We start from the raw sequence: 19,812 nt of genomic DNA on the forward strand, positions 1-19,812 counted from the left end.
TGCACCTCATTCATTGTGGACTGGAAGAGCGCCACTGTCACATGAAGGGCGCCATATCTCAGTGAAGCCATTTGGAAAAGTTGTAGAGCTGTGGGAGCCAAGGTTTTCAGTAAAAATTGAGGCTTTGTTACAAAAAATATGGTAGTCCAGTGTCCAAGACTGAGTTTGGGGGTAGGGAGCGCAGTATGGTGTGGGTGGCAGAGCGTAGCGTGGGAGCCCAAAATAATCTACAGTAGTTGGAGATGGTTCTCTCCCTGAAAACAATTTTTAAATAATTTGTTGAAATGGCGCATTTTGCAGCACAATTTCTCAGCAAAATGAGGTAGAAAACCAAACAATTTCCAATTGGATCTCTAGGGCAGCAGTTGAAGAGCCACGGGTTGCAGATCCCTGCCTAGAGTACCACATGAAAATATCCAGTAAGTGCCACATCACCAACAGTAACCAGGAGTGTTTTACAACATTTTCATCAAGCTGATGCCACAATCTGCCTACATCTGTAATGGTCATTGTAAATCACTTGCATGCAGCTGTATTCACAATCTATCTATGCCGGTTATGAAAGTTATTTACAGTGACCATCACCGGCATTTATTGTGGTTGCAGCTTCATGAAGCCATTTACAGTCTATAAATCTCTTGCACAAAGCTGCGACCACAAACAACCTATACCACAGATGGGCACTGTAAACCACTTGCATGATGCTTCTGTCTATGCTGGTCATGAAAGTGATTTACAGTGGCCATCACTAGCATAGATAGATTGATGTTGCAGCTTCATGAAATTGATGTACAGTCTTGAAATATCCTGTTCAAAGCTATCATTAATCTTTGCCTCTAAAGGGCACTGTAAATCACTTCCATAATCCTGCAGCCACAATCAATCTATGGCAGAAATGGTCGCTGTAAATCGCTTATGTGAGGCTGAAGTCACAGTCTATGCCAGTAATGGTCATGGTAAATCCCTTGCATGAGGCTTTAGCCAATCTAGCACTGATTGGTCCCACCAAATCCCTTGCATGAGGCTGTGGACATGATCTATCTATGCTAATATTGGTGGTTTTAAATAACTTTTATGAAGCTCAGCCCACATTATTCTAAGCCCTAGCCCCATGCCAAACACACATGCACATTTTCCATTCACACACTCGGACATACACAAGTGTAAACACATAAACATACACTCACTCAATGCAATTACTTTTCCTTTGGGTGATGTTAATGCACAGGTGTTAAAAAATGAAAGAGAGTTTCCTTACACTGCCTGAAAAGTTAGATATCAATTTGTCCATATTGCCTCTTGCTTGCCGTTTTCTCTAATTCTTCCAATGTGGTAAATGCTTTTGAGTTTTTTTGTAAAACAGTAGTTGTGTTAATGAAGTTTTCAAGGTCATTATATCTCTGTAAATATGCTGTGAAATTCTTTTTATTTCTTTTTCTTATTTTTTCTGTTTTAGGAATATAGTTGGTAAGTTGTAAAAGCAGCATGTAGTTAGGTTCCGACCTCCCCTATGTCCGTTTTTATGATGCATGTTTGTGTTTAGGCTCTTTTATGTTTGGGCGATTATATTAAAAAAATCTTAGGGGCCAGAAGTATTAATAAATCAAATGAAAGTTCACTCCCTCTGACAATAAGATACAAAAGCAACAGACAGACTCAGTCAAAATTCTTGTGCACACAAGCAAACACTTTAACTCACACACTCACAACACTTACCTTTTTTGAAAGCCTACCTTTCTCCTGTCTGCATTAGTGTTGACATTGAGCGGGTGCTGGGCGGGAACAAATTTAGGAAGCACCACTGCGCTCCGGAAGGACAGGAACAAATAGGGGTCGCTAGGCTCTTAACTTCTTGATTGTTCAGCAACTTAAAGACAGACCTGCATGCTCTGGTACCCTTTATTTTATTTTTTAAATTAATTTTAATGAGGCAGCATCACGCCTGTCCTGCCAGAGTCAAGGGGGGGTCACACTGGGTGCTGAGGAGGTGCCCCCGGGTGTGCGGGGTGACTGCTTCTCTCCCCTCCCCCGGCTCTGCGACTGGTGCGGTGAAGAGAAGCGAGGGCGTTCTTTGAGGGCGATGAGTGGAGTAGACACAGTTGGAGTGATTGTGGCTGCATTAGCCAGAGTGTTGTGAATGCCTAGGGGGAGTAGGACAGGGATATGGTTGGAAGAGGCAGGAAAGAGAAGTCGGGTGGCGGCCATGTGGGAAGTCTATATAGTGAGATAAGATGGTTCAGAGGAGTATTAGGAAATCCATGTGCGTGGTGATGGAGCACAGCAGAAGACAAGGACTATATTTTGCTAGGTGGGCAGAGGCAGGCACAGAGGGGTGGCACCTTCCACTGCCAAAGAGGATCGGAGAAGGCCAGGAGACAGGGATATGGCACTTTTCTTTGATCATTCTTTGGAGAGCACCATAGAGTTAGGATCTACTGTGCTCATCGGAAGTTCTGGAAAGACCCAAACAGAAAGGCGCCCACTGGAGGCTTTTAAGCTAAACAAATAGTTGCCTGCTGTAGTCACCCTTTGATGCTTGTTGCACAATTGTGTTGCCCTTTACTGTTTTGGCCGAAACAGGAAGTTACCCACTGCAGTTGTCCTTTGTTGCATTTTCCACTTAACTGCAAACTTCCAGACTGGTTGCACGGAGGAAATTGAATGAGGAGGGAAGAAGTACATCACGTGAAACTGTGGGAGCCAACCAGGTTCAAGGTGGCTTCCACAGGGGTCAGAACCCTCTTACAGGCCCACTGGTCTTGCAGAGAGATGGAAGCTTTGCCTCTAGGGTGGGACTCACAGTTGATGGTCAGTGTCCTCTAGAATGGCAGAATGTGATCAGAAAATACTTTCAAACATAAGTATTTTTATTTCCTGTTGTGACGTGATTAAATGTTCCACTGGGGGTCAGTGTGGATGTCCACAATGGTTTTCACAAGGTCCAGGAAGCTGCTGCAGACCTCTTGATCTTGCAGTCCGAATGGATCTTCGTTTTTGAAGCAGAGCCTACAGGTGATAGTGAGGGCCTTCTGGAAGGGCAAGGTGCCACAAGAAAATGACAAAATGTTTTTTCTACTCGCTGTCAAGATTTGGGTACATGACCTTGTAGGGGCCAATCAGGATGGCCATGTTGACTTCCAGAAGGTCCAGCAAGTAGCTACAGGACCTTTGGTCTTGCAGGGAAAGCGAAGCTTCTTTTTTGTCGCACCCTCAGGTGGTCTTCAGGACTCTCTTTGCACTGTACAAAAGGGTTTTGGGGGCCGCTCCCAGGGACACACGTAGAAGCCAATTACAAAACATTGCATTTTAAAAAACATTGGCATATTAACTTACCCCAAAATAAAATACAGTGAACAGCTACATTTTTGCTCAACAGAAGCAAATGCAGCTATGTTCATACCAGACAGTTTGTAACAAGGCTAAATGCACAGCAATTAACAAAGGTTTGTTTCACCGGAGAAGCATTGCAGCATATATGTCCGGTTTTGCAGGGTGCTGCCAATATTTATCTGGGTGCTGCCATCATATGGCAGAGCACTGCTTTTACCTCTGTGGGTGTCTGTCTGGTGGCTGCTCGGATATTCTAGGGCGCTGAACATCTGTATCCAGGTGCTGCTGACATTACCGGGGTGCTGCTCAAAGTGCCATTCTGCCAGGTTTTTATCTCAAATATGTAAGTGTACTGCATAGATATGCATTGGTGTAGATGAAATACGGCAACAGTGTGCTCATTATGCCAGCCCTGCACAGAGACTGCGCAAACAGGCATAGGCTGCTCAATGCGCAGCTGGAATGTCCCATGTTTGATCAACACATAACCAGGGCTGCTACACATGTTTAAAACCTTATTGTCACGTGCAAGGTGGCTGGTCCGCATGTTAGGCGGCGCTACTCAAGTGAAATGGCTGCTACTCGTTTTGCTGGAGCTCATTAGCCACGTTACATTGCGGGCACAGCTGATGCTTATATTCCCGCGCATATGTAGCACGACATGCGTTAATTCGGCAGCGCAGGTGTTAATGGGGCAGGGCCAGTGCGTAAGTGGAAATGTGTATGCAATATGGCATGTATGTATTAGATCATACACCAGGAACAGGACGTTTGCCTTTATCCCCGCCATATCCCTGCGCTCTTCTATTCACCCGCCTGCTTCCCCTCCCTCGGTATACTATCCCATGTTCCTCCTTCCCATGACCACTTCCCTTCTGGGCCGATTCTGTGCTAGGACTCGTTTCCTGTTCCAGCCTGGGATGATCCCTCCTTGCCAACCGGCCCGGGCATGGCCTGCTCCTTTGCCATGGTCTATGCTCTTGCGTCATGCTAACAGTAGTTTTCATGCTCCCCCTCTGCCCTACGCTTCTCTCCCACCTGCCCTGTTGAAGGCCCCTCTAGATCCACCATGCACGGTGGATATGGTCTCAGTAGCTGATTACCATACATTGAAATTGACGCATCTAAGACTGGTGGATCTACACTATGAGGAAGTGTTCAGCTTGTCTGTTGCGTCACTGATTCAGTGCTTACAGATCCGAATGCATAAAAGGTAGGTGCTTTCAAGCTGGGGGCAATCCCCTATAGAGGGCAGCACACCATGTTGACATTTCTTGGGAGTGCGTCTTCCAAAATCACACCCGGCAGCGGAGTCCTTTCAACTGTCGAGGAAGTGGGGAGACAGCAATGTGCTTTCAGACCACTTCAGACTAATTCCAAACCATTGCCTTATATGCATGGAAGAATCTTAGCACATGTTGTTTATTAATCTTCCGCATTAGGAGGGCACTGGTTTTCCTGGGACAATGGTCAAAAATAACTTCCAAACACAAGTTCTCACAAGTTAGGTAAGAAAGTGGCGCTGCACTTAAAAGTCCCCCTCCTTCCAGCTGTCTGCAGGAGAATTAAGGATTTGGTGCTCATTAACCTCCTTTTTAAGCATGTGGAAAATGTCCCTCTAGGAAGCCAAGAGGAAGCTTTTTCTAAATACATTTTCAAGTAGTCCAGAGGACTGAGGGCCATCATCAGAGTTTAGTCTTATGTGAGTGAAGCTTTTTTTGACGAAAAGTTCAAATTGATCGTGATATGGATAATGAATGCTGGAGAAACTCAGGCTTTACAAGCTATGTGTGAACAGTCCTGATGAAGCACTCTGTGCGAAACACGTGTCAACTCCCTCACACAAATATACCTTCAACAACTCCTGATACTCATGTTTGTGTAAAGTTTGAAAATTAACGAATGAAGCCATTTGAGAGAGTTTAGATACATGACATTAAGAATGATAAAATAAAATATTGGTACCGTAAAACCATTGAAAGAAAATGTAGAAACTAGACCACTGGGACGATGGCCATAGTTTTGTCTTTACAGTAAATATGTTATTTCTCATCTTATACTCCTTTGTGTGTTATGCTCTACTGAAGCTTTTGATGGTCTGAAGATAGCAACACTGCAGTGCAGGCAACCACAAGGGACAAATATATGCCTACATGTTGCTCCCTATTTTTCTTTCTCTTATTGAGGACGTCAAACAGCCAGGTGTGCCTCTTATACGGAGAGATCCTTTATACCATTCCCGCTTCTTCTCCAAGAGATGATGCTTTCCAGAACTCCGGGGCTACCTGCATTCATGGTGGCCTCACTCTGCTATTCAGCTCCCTACTCACAGAATATCAACATCTGGCTTGAACGCGCCATTTCCTTCTACCTGGTGTCTGCATGGAGGGTGTGACAGTGCTTCAACCTCACCTAAATCTATTGTCTTCATAGCTTTCACCTATTATAGATGATACAAAGGCAATTCTGCAAGGTCTTAATTAGAAAAACTAATTTCAGATTTTATGAATGTGGCTACTCCTCTACAAATGGCTCACTATTGAAAGCCACCCTTGTTCTATCAAAGAACATTAACAGTGTGTTAATTGATTAAATCAACACTGCAATTACTCCACCCAATTTGCATAGTTGTATTCAATAGATTTACAAATAAGACATACAAATATAGAAAGCACAACAGATCGTTTGGGTGTCCATTAATTCATTTTAACTCAATTTTTATAGATTGTCGTTTTATAAATATGCAAGCAAGGAGCAATCTTTCCTTCACACACTGTGCCTTTTTATGTAGAGAGCTCCCAATGGAAACAGTATGCCCTACACATGTTTCAACCCCTAGTGGAGTTTGTTGTGCACTTTCAGGAGGGCAAGCAAAAAGTATTTATCTAAAATCAATGCGTCCATGAACATGGATAACTTCAAAATCCATTTTTATAAGCTCTCAGTTTGCCTCCAAATCCACTGTGTGCGAGAGAAGAGCTCACACAGCCAGAACGTGTGTTTCTTACCACTCTGCAAGCATTTACATTTTACATGTTTTGCGCAGAGTGGAGATGTTACTGCCTTTTCGTAGGGGGAGAAATAGGGAACAGGCAAGGGGATCAAGAAAAACATACAAAGATTAGTCTTGACCGGGGGTCTGCAGCCTTAGGTTGCCCATCTGCAGGGGGCAACAACTCCCATCAGGCCTAGCCAGCGTAGTACATGTTGAGGGATCAGGGGAGTCATAGTCCAACTCACCTGGAGAGCCACAGGTTGCAGACCCATGCTATAGACAACAACATGCATAAGGGGCCGCAAGGGTTTCGGGTGCCTAAAATGTGAGGAAGTCAACAGATGTTGGAAAGTTGGTACCCGCAGAGAAAAGAAACAGAATGCATATTAACAGAAAGGAGTGAAAAGTGAAACCGAGATTTTGGCTGGGGGGGGGAATGTTAAAATCGATTTTGGGGAGAGCACAGTAGATACTGAAAAAGGACAAGCACAGGGAGGAAGGGCCGAGAAGAGCGTTGTTTCAATTGATTTGGAGTTGAGATTAAATGAGTAACATTTCTTCTAGCATTGAACAGCTGAAAGGCAGGCAGAGTCAGTACTGTGCACATTATTGTAAAAGCGGTGAAGGAAGCAAGGATCGGCCACCATCGGTCAAGAAGTAATTGATCAAATGAGCGCTCCTTGGCCTTGTGGACTTGGATTCTGTTACACTGGAACCATTATGTTTCTCCAGCAGGTAAGACTCATGAGATCTACACCCACTGTGCCGAAGGCCTTATTGTCTTCTTCACTGAAACAGCTTGTAAGTCACTAGATTTGTGCTTGGGATTATCATTTCAGGTTTTAGGGCAGCTGGCATTATTTCTAGCCCTCGGGTTTTCCCCGCAGGAAGAAAGATTCCTAAAATGGATGTCAAAGCAATGAAGGTGATAGTAGAGTGGGCTGGAGAAGGGGGCATTGGAAGAACGTTTGTATCTGACTGAGACTCATTGAAGGACTTAACAGTTGTTTGTAACTTTTACTGCCCAAGAGAAGACCTCTTGCACCTTCAACATCACTATAATCCTTGGCCAGCTAATTGTATTGTTCAATGTTTTAAACTGCCAACTGAACCTGACTCTGACGTTTTTAATGCCCATTTGCTTGAAGCAATGGCAGCTGAAGTGCGTTTAAGAGGTGCCTGTTGTGGACACCTTCAGACCCGCACCCTTCCCACCTCTACACACTCAGTGGAAAGAGATTGGTCAAGGCCACAACATTATGGTTTAAGACTAGTTTGGAAAGCTAATTGTTATGGTCTACATGCCCAATGAGTACTTGGACTATTCCTTTCTTTTGGTTCTTTCATGTTCGCCCGATGTTGAAGAGTGCGTATCCATGGAGACTGCATCATCGCTCAGCATCAATGGGCCTGCCGGTGATAGTCTTTATCCATTGCACTAGACGACCCAGCATCTTCATTGTAAACCCAGGGTCTGGACTGGACGTATTCAGATTCTTGGGGTCCGACCATTTTAGAAACTAAGCTGTGATGGTACACAGCTAATGTAGTTGGGGGCCTGTGCTGGCAAGCCCATGTGTTGACGTGCAGAACTATTTGGAGCTTTCATAACTTTTAACAAAAGCGGGAAAGGACTTTGCACTTGGGGGTAAGTGCATGAACGAGTGCAAAATAACAGAGAGTGCAAATTATCTTGAACACTACCCGTAACAGGTAAGTCATGAATTCCTCTTGCAGATATGTAGTCATAAAAAGGACGACATGCTTGGATGAGAACACATTCAGACGTTTTCTCTTATTTGCCGGCGCGGGTACGCAGGCTCGGCGTGCAAATGTTCCCACCACGGGGAAGGAAGACATTGGGAAAGGTTTACTAAGGCCTGTGCAAATCACCCCACCACAAACATGTACTACACAAAGCACACAATCGGTCAATTCAAAAGCGCCAAGCAAGCTTTGTGTGGGGGGTTGTCTACTCAACGTGTGCAATGTTCTACGGTTCAAAGGTGTCAGTATTGACCCCTCCGTACTGGCGGCATTAGCTTGACCTCCGGTTGGCGTTAACACAACATATGCGTGGGGGAATTGCAACACACCCGTCTCTAAGTCAGGAATGCATCGCCACTCACTATACCCTTTGCCCACGGGGGTAAACTGAGGAGGAAGGTAGCCCCCCGAACATCTAAGGAACGAGGCCAAACCCGAGTGCACACCCACTTTATAAAGACTTGCTTCATCCCACACACTGACGCTCTAGAACCTTCCTCACCCGCTGGAAGGTGCAGCCAATGCCTCTCTAACTCGCACCCCTTTAACCCTCTGCCTGTCCCCGCGATGCCACCCCTTCTTCTCAACCAACCAAATGTTCCTGCCTGGCGTGCGTGGTTGCTGGCTGTTTTTAAGGTCATACTCCACTCATTTCCATTCCTCCCTGAGGTGTACTTTGGCAATTGGATCCACCCAGCGCACCTTCCAGCTGCTCCTCACTGGTGGGGGCGGGGAGGGGGATTCGGGGTCTCTGCAGCTATTAAGATTAACCCAGAACAGGTTCTTTTGGAGGTCTCTTTTCATCCTAGGACAGGATGGAACCCATGGCACAGGGGCGGATGCACTGGTGCTCTGGAGAAAATGTTCCTGTCACAGCAATGCTCCTCAAACAATAATGCTTTCTGTAGAGAAACATGTCCTGGGGCTGGAGAAAGATGTCCCTATCTGAGGTGAAGCGCGAAACAATCCGACGCTCTGGGGTATTGGAGAAGTTAGGACGAGGGTGTGAATTCTCAGGTTTGAGGGACATTTCTCTCTGAGGCGCGCTGCATGCTTGACATCACTGAAATGCTTTTTGAATCGCTCTGTAAAGATTAAATGAGTTGTCACTGAAAGTAGTATTGACCTCATCTGGCAGTGGCTTCAGTGAAGATCTATGCCCTTGGAAATTGAGGTGCCTTCTATCATATCCTCACAGGTAGAAACAGGGCAGGGCGTCCGCCACCGCGCAAACTATCCTGCTCTCCAGACCAAATCTGAATATTGTTACCAAGCCAGAGTACAGTAAAGCCTGCCGAGGGCAGGTACATCCTTATGCATTGGTAACGTTCCAGAGAACGCTGCTGCCTCTTATCTTTGAATCCTTAATAAGGTGCACCATTGAAAACATGCCAAGATTTTGATTGATGAAAGCATAATGAGACCAATGTGGCCATGGACCTAATGAATGTACTTATCCATGTCTTCTTCTTTTGTATTTCAGAATAAAGTGTTGAATGTCGATGGAGTGAAAGTCAAGCTGCAGGTGAGTGGGACTGCGTGCAGTGGTCCGTCCCGCGACACAAGACTCGAGCCCCATGGAAGGTGCCATGATGAGATGTATGAGGGGGGGTCCATATCTGACATCACAGAGAATGTCGGGAGGCAGAATCTAGGCAACAGAAGTGATATGTCATAGAGCAAGATCAATGGCAGACTGTGGCCCCCTGGATGAAATATATTAGTATCAAGCAAGCATTTGGGGGCGCATGCACGCGGGTGGGGCAAATTAGCAGGTGGGGTAGTTTCAAATGGAGACAAGTGAGGAGAAATGGGAGCACCACTCAGAGAATAATGGGAGGGTCATTGACTGGAGGAGTGAGTGGGCAATGGATGGAGAACTTGGAAGGGAGATCTACCCAATCCTAGGAGCTGAGCTTAGCAACCTTGCCTGAGGCCATGAGTGGACTGTGGAGGGAGTCACGGAAGGATCCCGTTAGCAAAGGCACGGCCGAGCTTGAAGCTGGTTTAATGTACTGTGGGAACATGGTGGGAAGAGAGGACTGTGAGAGCAACATGTGGCGGGCCTATGAGAAGAGGACAGCGTGAGATTCTAGCATGAAGTCATGAGGGGAATGAATATGAGAGGACGCCATCTGACAGGAGTGCTTGTGAAAGGATGAGTAGGGAGGTACGGGGAGCAGTGGCTTTTCTGTTTCCAAATTTGATTTCCATTGTAAATTTCAAGTCTTTTCATGTGTTGTAGTCTTGGTAGGTGGAGCAGAACGTATCCTGGAAAGTCAAAGTATTTGTGTCCAGCCCAGACTGGGGCGATAAGTAACTGATCTTGACCAGGTGTCACTTAATGTGACGGGCGTCTGCATTTGAAAGCCGCAGGCATTCGGTGGAAACTTCTTAACAAGGTTCATTGATGAACGACAACTATAAGAAGGGCAGTCAAAAATACCACTGTTAAAGACATACCAAGAGTGGGAGGTCACAGAGGTAGTTACACGCGTCAGACACTCGTTCACACTCACAGTGCAGGCAACTCCAGCTCATGGCTCAATGAGGACCCTAACATTGGTTGACTAGCACCTTAGATTGCGGCAAATGCCGACTAGTGATGCAAAATGAGTGTCTTTCTCATGTGCCAGCAAACAATTGCATACAGTGTGGTCCCACTTCCAAACGGCCACCAAAACGGAGGAAATCGCTGTATATAAGAGCCAGTTACATAACATTGCAATACATTACATTACCTTTCATTGGGCCTCATTACAAATCTTGCGGTGCTGTAAAAACAATGGCAAAGAGGCCTTAATTCCGATACTGCCACTTTATCACCGTATTACCACGAATTCCAAGTTTGGAGGTCAAGTGGTTGATTCCCCTCCAGCAAAAAGTTGGAAGTAGATCAGCGACTTTACCTTCAATAATCAGCGGATTTACCACATGTGGAATTAAAACTTATGGTAAATCCATAAAAAATCCCAATGGAGTACTATGGCCTACAAAATGGGACCTCACAGCGCCACCACTCATAATCCCATGGAAATGCCACTGGTCCGAGTGGCAGCAACGATACAAGATTTTGGCGGTGAATTGGCAGATTTACCTGCATGCTCATAATGCGGCCTATTGCCCTTAATTTGAAGTACAGCTATTTTGCTTTCTTCCCTACGGATATTTTTTTTCCGAGATCCGCAGGTTCCTAGTCTTCATAGCATCTTCAAACCAGGAGTTAATTTAGCCATAACAGTTATGAGAACCTGAGGAAGTGGGAAAAGTGTTCCCTACAACCGCTTCTCTTGTATGGCGCCACCCTGGCGTTGGCTGACATGGCCACGTGATGCTCTGACACGGCCACGTGACGCTCTTTCCCAAGCTCATGGCAACGTAGAATGTACGTCACATCATCAAGCCCGTAGTGCAGACCGAAGTGGCGGGAAGGTTTACGCTGCCTCTTGTTTCCATATTCATGCAGCGTAGAAGAGCTGTTTCATATTCATGGCTCCCACTAGATAACTGAATCTGTTGCGCAGCACGTCAATCATCGGAAACATGCCTGCCGCTGCCGTGACAAGGTGCCGTTCTGTGAATATCCGAAAGTGCGCCATGCCGCCTGCATGTCAATGCACAGCTATTCGGCTAAGGGCAGCCAGGCAGAGCTTGCTTTTTGGCAGGAATCGGTGTTTGATCTGGAAACTGCATTCTTTTGCTTTCCGATGGTTGCAGAGGTATACAGGGTCGGACTGGAGCGTACAATTGTTTCGTGCACCAATGAAAAAGTGGCCCACAGTTGCAAATGGTAATTCATTCCTTTTGTAACAGACTGAGTAGTAACCAAGGGTGAGGTTTTTGATAACATGTGATGCAAATTGTGCATTGTAAAGGATATTTATTCAGTAACATTGGTCAAAACTACTATCCGCATGGTTAAGTAACTTATCCAGGTGGCCCTCATGGGCCAAAAAAGTGTCCAACTTTCACCAAAATAACTGGCCCACATTAGCATTTTGCGTTTTTGGTTGGGACATTGCCCTAAACCAGTCTGAGCCTGCTGGGGCATAAAATTGGCTCCGGCAGCAGTAAAAAAGTGGCCCATAAAAGCATGTACCACTTCATTCCTTTTGGGATAAACTGAGTAGTGGCCAAGAGCCATTTTTTTGGATAAAATGTGTTGAAAATTGTCCATCTTATTATAGGTTGTGTGTTGAGTAACACTGGTCACAAAAACCAGCTGCAATGTGAAGCAGCTCATCAGTCTTGCCCAATCTGGCCAAAAAGACGGCACAGGCTAGCATGTTGGGCCCACACTTTGGGCAGTGCCCTATTTTACTATTGGGCAGTCTAAGCCGGATAGTGGTTTCTTAAGCCTTAAAAGAGAGTTATAGATGGCACTTGCCCTCCGCAGTGATATATAGTCTCCGGATGGTGGTTGGCCGTCTAGTGTTCTGACCACGCTCCAGATAATGGGGACCCTCTTTGGTGCTCCGGTTCGGCTTTGGGTAGAGTTGTCTTCTTCTTATGTTTGGAGTGTTCGATTAATGCTCTAAGTGATCGGTGGCCTCTCTGCTATACCATGCATGCCCCTGGTAATAGTTGCCACCTCGGGTGTGCTTTATAAGGTCCTGGTGATGGTTGGTGACTTTTGTGTTTTGGAGAAGCACCCAGTTTTGGTTGGTGCCTGTGTGGTGCTGCCTAAGATGATGGTTTGTATTTGTATATGTATTTATTGACATTTATAGAGCGCTTTTCCCAAAGTGCTGAACAATTATTAAAAATGTCAAGAAATAAACGGTACATGAACCAAAAGTGTAAAGATGGGGAACGGTAACGGAAGCCCAATAAGTTGGAGTTAGTGGTAAGAGTCGAAAGAAGATGAGATTTAAGGAGAGTGCGAAAAACAGAGCCAGAGGGAGAATACCGAATATCAAGAGGGAGAAGATTCCACTGTTTACGGGCAAAGAATGAGAAACAGCGAAAGCGAGAGGGATCACAGGGGGGTGTGGAGACAGAGAATAGATTAAGATTTTGGCAACTGAGGGGACGAGAGGATGAAGAGAATGACATCAAATCAGAGAGATAAGAAGTAGCGAGGTCATGATACATTTCATGTCAATGAGCAAGAAATAAAAAGGTAGGCGGGAGTCGAAGGGTAGGAGAGTATTAGCATGAAGAGTAGGAGTAATGGGGGCGCGCGGAGGTAGGATGGACAGAACATGAATAGCGGAATAGATGGAACCAAGAGGGCAAAGATGGGAAGGAGGAAGTCCAAAGAGAAACGCTGAGTAGCAGTCAAGTCAAGACAAGACAGAGGAAGCGATTAGAGGTTTGGTGGCTTCGAGGGAGAGAATAAGGCAGATGTGATGAATATTAAAGCAATGGAAACGGCATGGGTATGGTTATCACTTCTGGTGTGTCTAAACTGTGGGTGAAGGGTGATCCCTCTTGTATTATGATGTAATTTGCATCTATTGTTAGCTTCCATTTTAATAACTGAGCTTTAATATAACGCTCACTCACCAAAGTCCAAAAGCACTTTTCAAGGATACTAGCATTACCCAACAAAGCATGCCAACATGAAAAATGCACTTTACATGTTGAGCGGAGAAGATTACACATCAGTGCATGCAGATCTGGAATGCAGGCAGCGGTGCCAACACATGGGTGCATGGGGCCCTCTCACCTCTCATCAGTCAAGCACAGAGATCTGCAACCTTTGGCTCCCCAGATGCTATGGGCTATAGACTTGTCATCAGCCCTAACTAGCATAGTCAATGGTGAAGGGTCATGGGAGTTGTAGGCAAAACATATGGAGATCCACAGGTTGCAGACCCCAGGTCTAAAGAGAAGGATGCTGGGAAAGGGCCAAAGTGTCTTGAGGACTGTAGGGGGATAGAACATGCTGCCAATTCCGGAAATAATCGTCCCGTATTAGACAGGGTATCATGTTTGAAGAGTAAAGGGAGATGTGGTGAAGGCACTGGAGTATGGGGGGTCCCCAATTCCCACCAACCCCAGGATAACAAAAGCAGAGCATGTTAGGATGCAGCATTACAGAGAAATGCAAAGAGTGTCATCTTATTGACATGGATTTCTGGTGGCGTGCAACAGGTGGCAGGATGACATAGAATGAAAGTAGAAGGTGAATTTCATGGTTTGGAAGCTCAGGGTCTTTTTTAGCGGAATCTCTTGCTGCCTTGGATCAAGGTCGGGGTTTCCTTGCCTGGTGCTGGCCTCTTTGGGGCTCATGTAGATGAAACTAGACAATGGCACAGAGGAGACACACCATTTAAAGCAAGCCCAAAGCCACAGTACTGAGAGTAAGGGCAGACCTATCATGCAAGCCCTGATACAGTAGGCATTCTAGGGCCCTACTTTAGACCAATGTGAAGGCAGGAAGACTTCCAGGAATAGATGGATCTTTAAGGCCTTCGAAGTACAGGTTTTCTTTCAAGGAATCTGGGGTATTCTTGGTGGTCATTTCAGAGTTTGGGACATATCAGCCCATCTATGTACATGCTTTCTTCAGTCGTACCATGCGGCTGTGCCAGTGTTTGCTGACGTGAGGTTTCTTGTGGACAGGTCCCTGCAGAGTTCCGTGGCACGGTACTTTGAGCTCTTTGCTTGATGGACCAGGGGACAGTGCAGGGCAACTGGAATTCCACTCCACCTTCTCCTGGAGTCCAGTGAAGGGATTTCAGTCGAGGCGTGAGGTGGTCAGTGCTTTTGGGTCCTGGGTTCTAGTGATCCGTTCGGGCTCTTTTTAACCGCTGGCATCGCTAGTGTTGTGCTTGTCAGGTGATGGTTATAGTTGATGTGTGTCCGTTTCCTCCCACCTTAGTGTAATGCATGGCTATAGAACACCTGGCTTTGAGCTTCAAGCGATGCATTCCCTCCTGTTGATGATGTTTGATGTCTTTGATGAGCTATATAACATTACTTGGGTTGTTGGTTGGTCTCTTTGGGCTGTCTCCCATCTGAGGTTAGTGGTGGGTCTCTCTTGAGCTGAAAGCCCATGCTCTGTTCCTTGTTTGGGGGGGGGGGGGTGAGGCTTCCTGCAGTCCCCATGATACATCTGGGAAACCAATGAGGAGGTAGTACAAAGATCTGGGTTCATGCCCAGATATCTCAGTCCTGGAACAGAAGGGGGTGGTAGTTCAGGATGGGCAAGCATTGGAAAATCGTTGCCTGGGTCACAGGTCTGAAGAAGTACAGGGAGGAGAGAATGCACTTCATGATAGATGCATCATTGGAGAAGATGATGGTGTTGCGACACTAAAACAGCAGGTTCTTCATCAGGACCCCCTAGAGAGATATATTTGTACTACCTAACCTAGAGTTGCTTTACTTCTCCCGACTGAGGGGTGGTATGATGGCCAGAAAATGAACCTACTCCTCCATTCTAAGATTGCAAGGATTGCATGTATCCAGAAAACGATACTGGGTAATATATATGGCATTGTAGAGCATAGCAGAGCCATAGAGGTGGCGCATGATTGGCCAGTACTAATCGCTAGCTCATGCCCTGAGCTTGCCCAGCAGGGGTCATATCATGTGTGGAAGCCTGCCCGTCACCTGTGTGAGACATGCACCATTGTGATATTCTGGCATTGTGGGCCCTGACAATAGACTGTCTTCTCTTTTGCAGATTTGGGACACCGCTGGGCAGGAGAGGTTTCGCAGCGTCACCCATGCCTACTACAGAGACGCCCATGGTAAGAAATTAGGCAGCCTGGCGCTGCCATGTTCAGCATGGCATGATATATAAAGCAAGTAACTTCGTGTTAGGCTCTCACTACCTCTCATGCATTCTCACGCAATCATGAGACAGAGCCTGTCCTGCTGTGAACTTCCTTTATTCACTCCATCAACATAACTGTCGTTTCTCCCCTTGGCCCCTCCCTTTACGCCCTCTTCCCGCTTCTCCCTGCTTCTGTGTTCTTAAAGGGGCTGTGTCCCTTTTACTCATGTATAACACCTCCCCCGTGCTTAACACGAAAGTCGATGAGTCTCAATGGCTTCTTTATTGTCCTGGGGGGTCTCCCCGGAGATTCTCTGCTTTCGCCGGTCGTTTCCACCGGAAGCTCTGTTTCTTCTTCTTCGCTTGAGTTCTCCTCTGAAGTCTCTGGTATCTCTGGCTCTTCCAGATAGAGTCTCTTGAAGAATGAGGAATTTCGGGTGATGTCTCCTGGTTCTACAGTCGCCGTGATCATGGGTCCTTTGATGGCTGTGATGACCCGAGGCTCAGGGCTATACCGTGTGTCTGTTTTCTTGCGCTGAATTTGTCGCACTAGGACGGTTTGTCCTATTTCCAGTTGGTGTTCTTTCGCTCTCCTCTTTTTGTCGGCCCACTGTTTGGCCTTCCTCTTCTTTTCGGCGTCTCGTTCTCTGATGGCTGTGTCCTCCTCTGGCGTGTAGCCTTCCCATCTGGGAATTTGTGTTCGGGGTTGGTACCTCACCATGAGTTCGGCTGGTGGCTTTCCCGTTGCGTCGTGTTGAGTGTTTCGATAGCTCCTGAGCATGCTGCAGATGGCTTGCGGGTGAGGTGTCTGCTCTGCTGCTGCTTTCTGTCTGGTTAGTTTGATGGTAGCCGTGAAACGTTCCACCATCCCATTGGCCTGGGGCCAGAGTGGTGTGATCTTCTGGTGGTGGAATCCTAGGTGGCTCGCAAGTCTTGGAAATTCACGTCCTTGGAATGGGGATCCGTTGTCTGTTTTGACGACATTAGGGATGCCCCTCTCACTGAATAGTTAATCTACAATGGGTGCTGTTCCGTGAACGAGGTTGATGGTATTTGCTTGATGAATGGAAACCATGAGTATTCATCTATTATCACTAGGGGCCCATAGAAGTCCATTGCAACCTTTTGCAAGGGCCTTGTTGGGAGTGTGGTTAGCTGTAGGGGGTTTGGGGTTGGCCCCTTTGCTGCCAGTTGGCAGGGTCTGCAGTGCATGAGCATGTCTTCGACTATCACGTCCATGTATGGAAACCAGACGTAGTTCCTGAGAATTCGTTTCGTGTTGTCGATTCTCCTGTGGTCTTCATGTGCCAGTGTTACTAGGGTCTTCCTTAGTTCTCTCTGAGCTACCAGTCTCTTCCCACATAGCAATATTCCTTGATCTGTGGCTATGAGCTCATCGTGTATTTTGGCTAGCCGATCGAGTTCTTTCTGGTCTGCATCCTCCCCCTCGTTACCTCTTTTCTGGCGCACTCTCCATTTGTTAGAGCGGGTGAGAGAGACGGCTACTCTGATTGTTGGGTCAGCTCTTTGCTCCTTTCTTCAAAAGTTGCAGTTGAAATTGTTGGTGGCATGGCGTTTGAGGACAGGTAGGAGATGTAGTCCGTGGCTTCATGGGCCAGAGTGTCATCTTCGTTCATCAGGGGGTGTCTGGACAGCTAGTCCGCTGGGTTGGCGTCTCCCCCAGGTTTGTGGACGATTGTGTAATCGTATTCCTGCAGTCTTATTCCCCATCGCTCTATGCGGGGTGGCATCTTCGTTTTGGGGTTTCCAAATATTGAGAGGAGTGCCTGATGATCTGTCACTAGAGTGAACTTCCGGCCGATGATAAAATGATGATATTTCTCGCAGGCCCATACTGCAGCTAGGCTTTCCCTCTCCGCTTGCGAGTAGGCCCTTTCTGTGTGTGATAGGGCGGGGCTGGCATATGCTACCACCGCGTGGTGGGTGTTGTCTGTGGCGTCGGTCTGGGCAAGGATTGCCCCTAGTCCTACTGGACTGGCATCAACCGTAATGATGGTGTGCCAGTCTGGATGAAAGTATGCCAGCTGGCGGTTGTTGGTGAGACTTTCTTTTATGGTCGTGAACACTTCTTGGCAGGGTGCGTTCCAGATGAAAGGTTGGTCCTTCTTCAGGAGGGTGCGGAGTGGGTCTGTAGTTGTGGCATAGTTCGGAAGGTAGCGTGCGCAGTATCCTGCCATGCCCAGGAAGGAGTGCAGTTCTGCGGTAGTCGTGGGGGCTTGGAGGTCAGTGATGGCCTTTACCTTGTCGGGGTCAGCTGTGATTCCTTTATTGGAGAATATGTGTCTGAAGAATTTGAGACTTGTCTTGTTGATATCGCATTTTGATTCGTTGAGCGTCAACCCTGCTTCTTGGAGGATGTTGCAAACAGCTTTTAGGGCTTTGTCGTGCTGTTCTTGGTCTTTCCCGAAGATTAAGATGGCGTCACTATAGTTTAATGCGTTCATCTCAGATGCTATCAGGCGTCTGATCGTCTCCTGAAAAAACTCTTCAGCAGATGATATGCCGAAGTTTAGTCTTTGTATCAAAATAGCCCGTCGTGGGTTGCAAAGGTGGTGATGGCTCTCGATTCCGGGTCCAGGACGAGCTGGTGGTAGCCCTGGTTAAGGTCTAGTTTTGAGAAGAACCTTGCTTGATTTAGCCTGATCAGCATGTCTTCAAGGCTTGGGCCTGGGTGCCTCTCCCTCTGGATGGCGGTGTTCGGGATGCGCATATCGATACATATGCGGAGGCGTCCATTGTCTTTGGGCACGATGACTATTGGGGATACCCATGGCGTTGGTTCTTGCGCTTTTTCTATGGTGTCGTTGAGAAGAAGGAGTTGGATCTCCTTCGACACCTGTTCCTGGAGGTGGAAGCCCACCTTGCGGGGGTGCTGTGGTACCGGCGTAATAGTGTCGTTGATGTGGAGCTTGACTGGCAAATTTTTGAGCATCTCCACCCCTTCGAATAGTTTGGGGAATTGGCTTTTGAGGTCTCCTTTCCCAAGAGGCCTGTCTATTATCGCCATGATGGACTCACGTGTTGACGGGTGTCCTCTATGATTTCCGGCTGGTCATAGTGTAGGTCAATAAGGGCCAGTGCGCTGGCTGTTCGGTAACTGAGAAGGCAGCGGCCGATAGATGGGCTCTTTATGACATGTATTGTGGACGTTACCGTGAGGTCACATTGTCATAGGTCGCATTGGAATTGTCCTCTGGAGGTCATTGGTAGGGCTGCTCCCCATTGAAAGATGTGAGTCCTGGATTCTCGTAGGGGGTATAAAAGGGCGATATCCCGGTAGAGGCCTTCGTTTATGACATTTACCGTCGCTCCTGTGTCGATGACGAATTTGTTTCTGGTGTCTCCCATTTGAATTGTTACTCTGGGAGCTGAAGTTTCTTCCACGTCAACACTGAGGAGGCGGACGTATTCCCTGTCGTATCCATCTTGTAGGTATTCAGTAGGTTCGTTTTCTCTCGACTGATATCTTGGTGGGGAGTTGAGGGATGGGTCTACGTCTTGTTCGTGGGGAAATAGGGTTTCCATGTAGGTCGCCCCTCGTTCTGGCGCTTGCATGAAGTCTCGCTGACGGATGTCGTACAGCTCATGGTCTCTCCTGTCTGGTTCGATCTGGAGTCCTTCAAGGGCTCTTACAGTGTTCGGACATTGGTATGCGCTTATGGTAGGTGAAGTGTTTCTATCTGCAGGGCGAGTTTGCTCCGCGTGTGTTTCTGTTGTACGGATGGCAGATCGCTGGCGGGTTGAACCTCCTTTGGGTAGGTGTTCCTTGCACATCACTTGGAAGTGGTTTTCCATTCCACATCTTAGGCAGCGTTGCCCGATGGCAGGACACGGGCCTCTGTGTGGGTACTCAAATCTGCAGCGGTAGCATTGGCGGTCGTTTTGTGTCAGTTGAGATGTGTATCTTGGGTTTGTTTTATTTTGTGAGGCGGGGTAGCGGACATAGGGATTTACAGCTACGATAACGTAG

At 46.9% G+C, this 19,812-nt stretch overlaps 1 protein-coding gene across 1 annotated transcript in view; it reads left to right on the forward strand.

Moving 5' to 3' along the window:
- RAB26 (RAB26, member RAS oncogene family) overlaps window positions 1-19,812 on the forward strand; it is a 1,605,669-nt gene that overhangs the window by 675,628 nt on the left and 910,229 nt on the right. The window contains exons 3-4 of the mRNA XM_069647333.1: window positions 9,576-9,617; window positions 15,729-15,795. Of these exons, the coding sequence (XP_069503434.1) occupies window positions 9,576-9,617; window positions 15,729-15,795 (109 nt within the window). The remainder of the gene's footprint in view (window positions 1-9,575; window positions 9,618-15,728; window positions 15,796-19,812) is intronic.

This window comes from Ambystoma mexicanum, chromosome 2q (genome assembly GCF_040938575.1).
Source record: "Ambystoma mexicanum isolate Mex_15411 chromosome 2q, UKY_AmexF1_1, whole genome shotgun sequence".
Lineage (NCBI taxonomy): Eukaryota > Metazoa > Chordata > Amphibia > Caudata > Ambystomatidae > Ambystoma > Ambystoma mexicanum.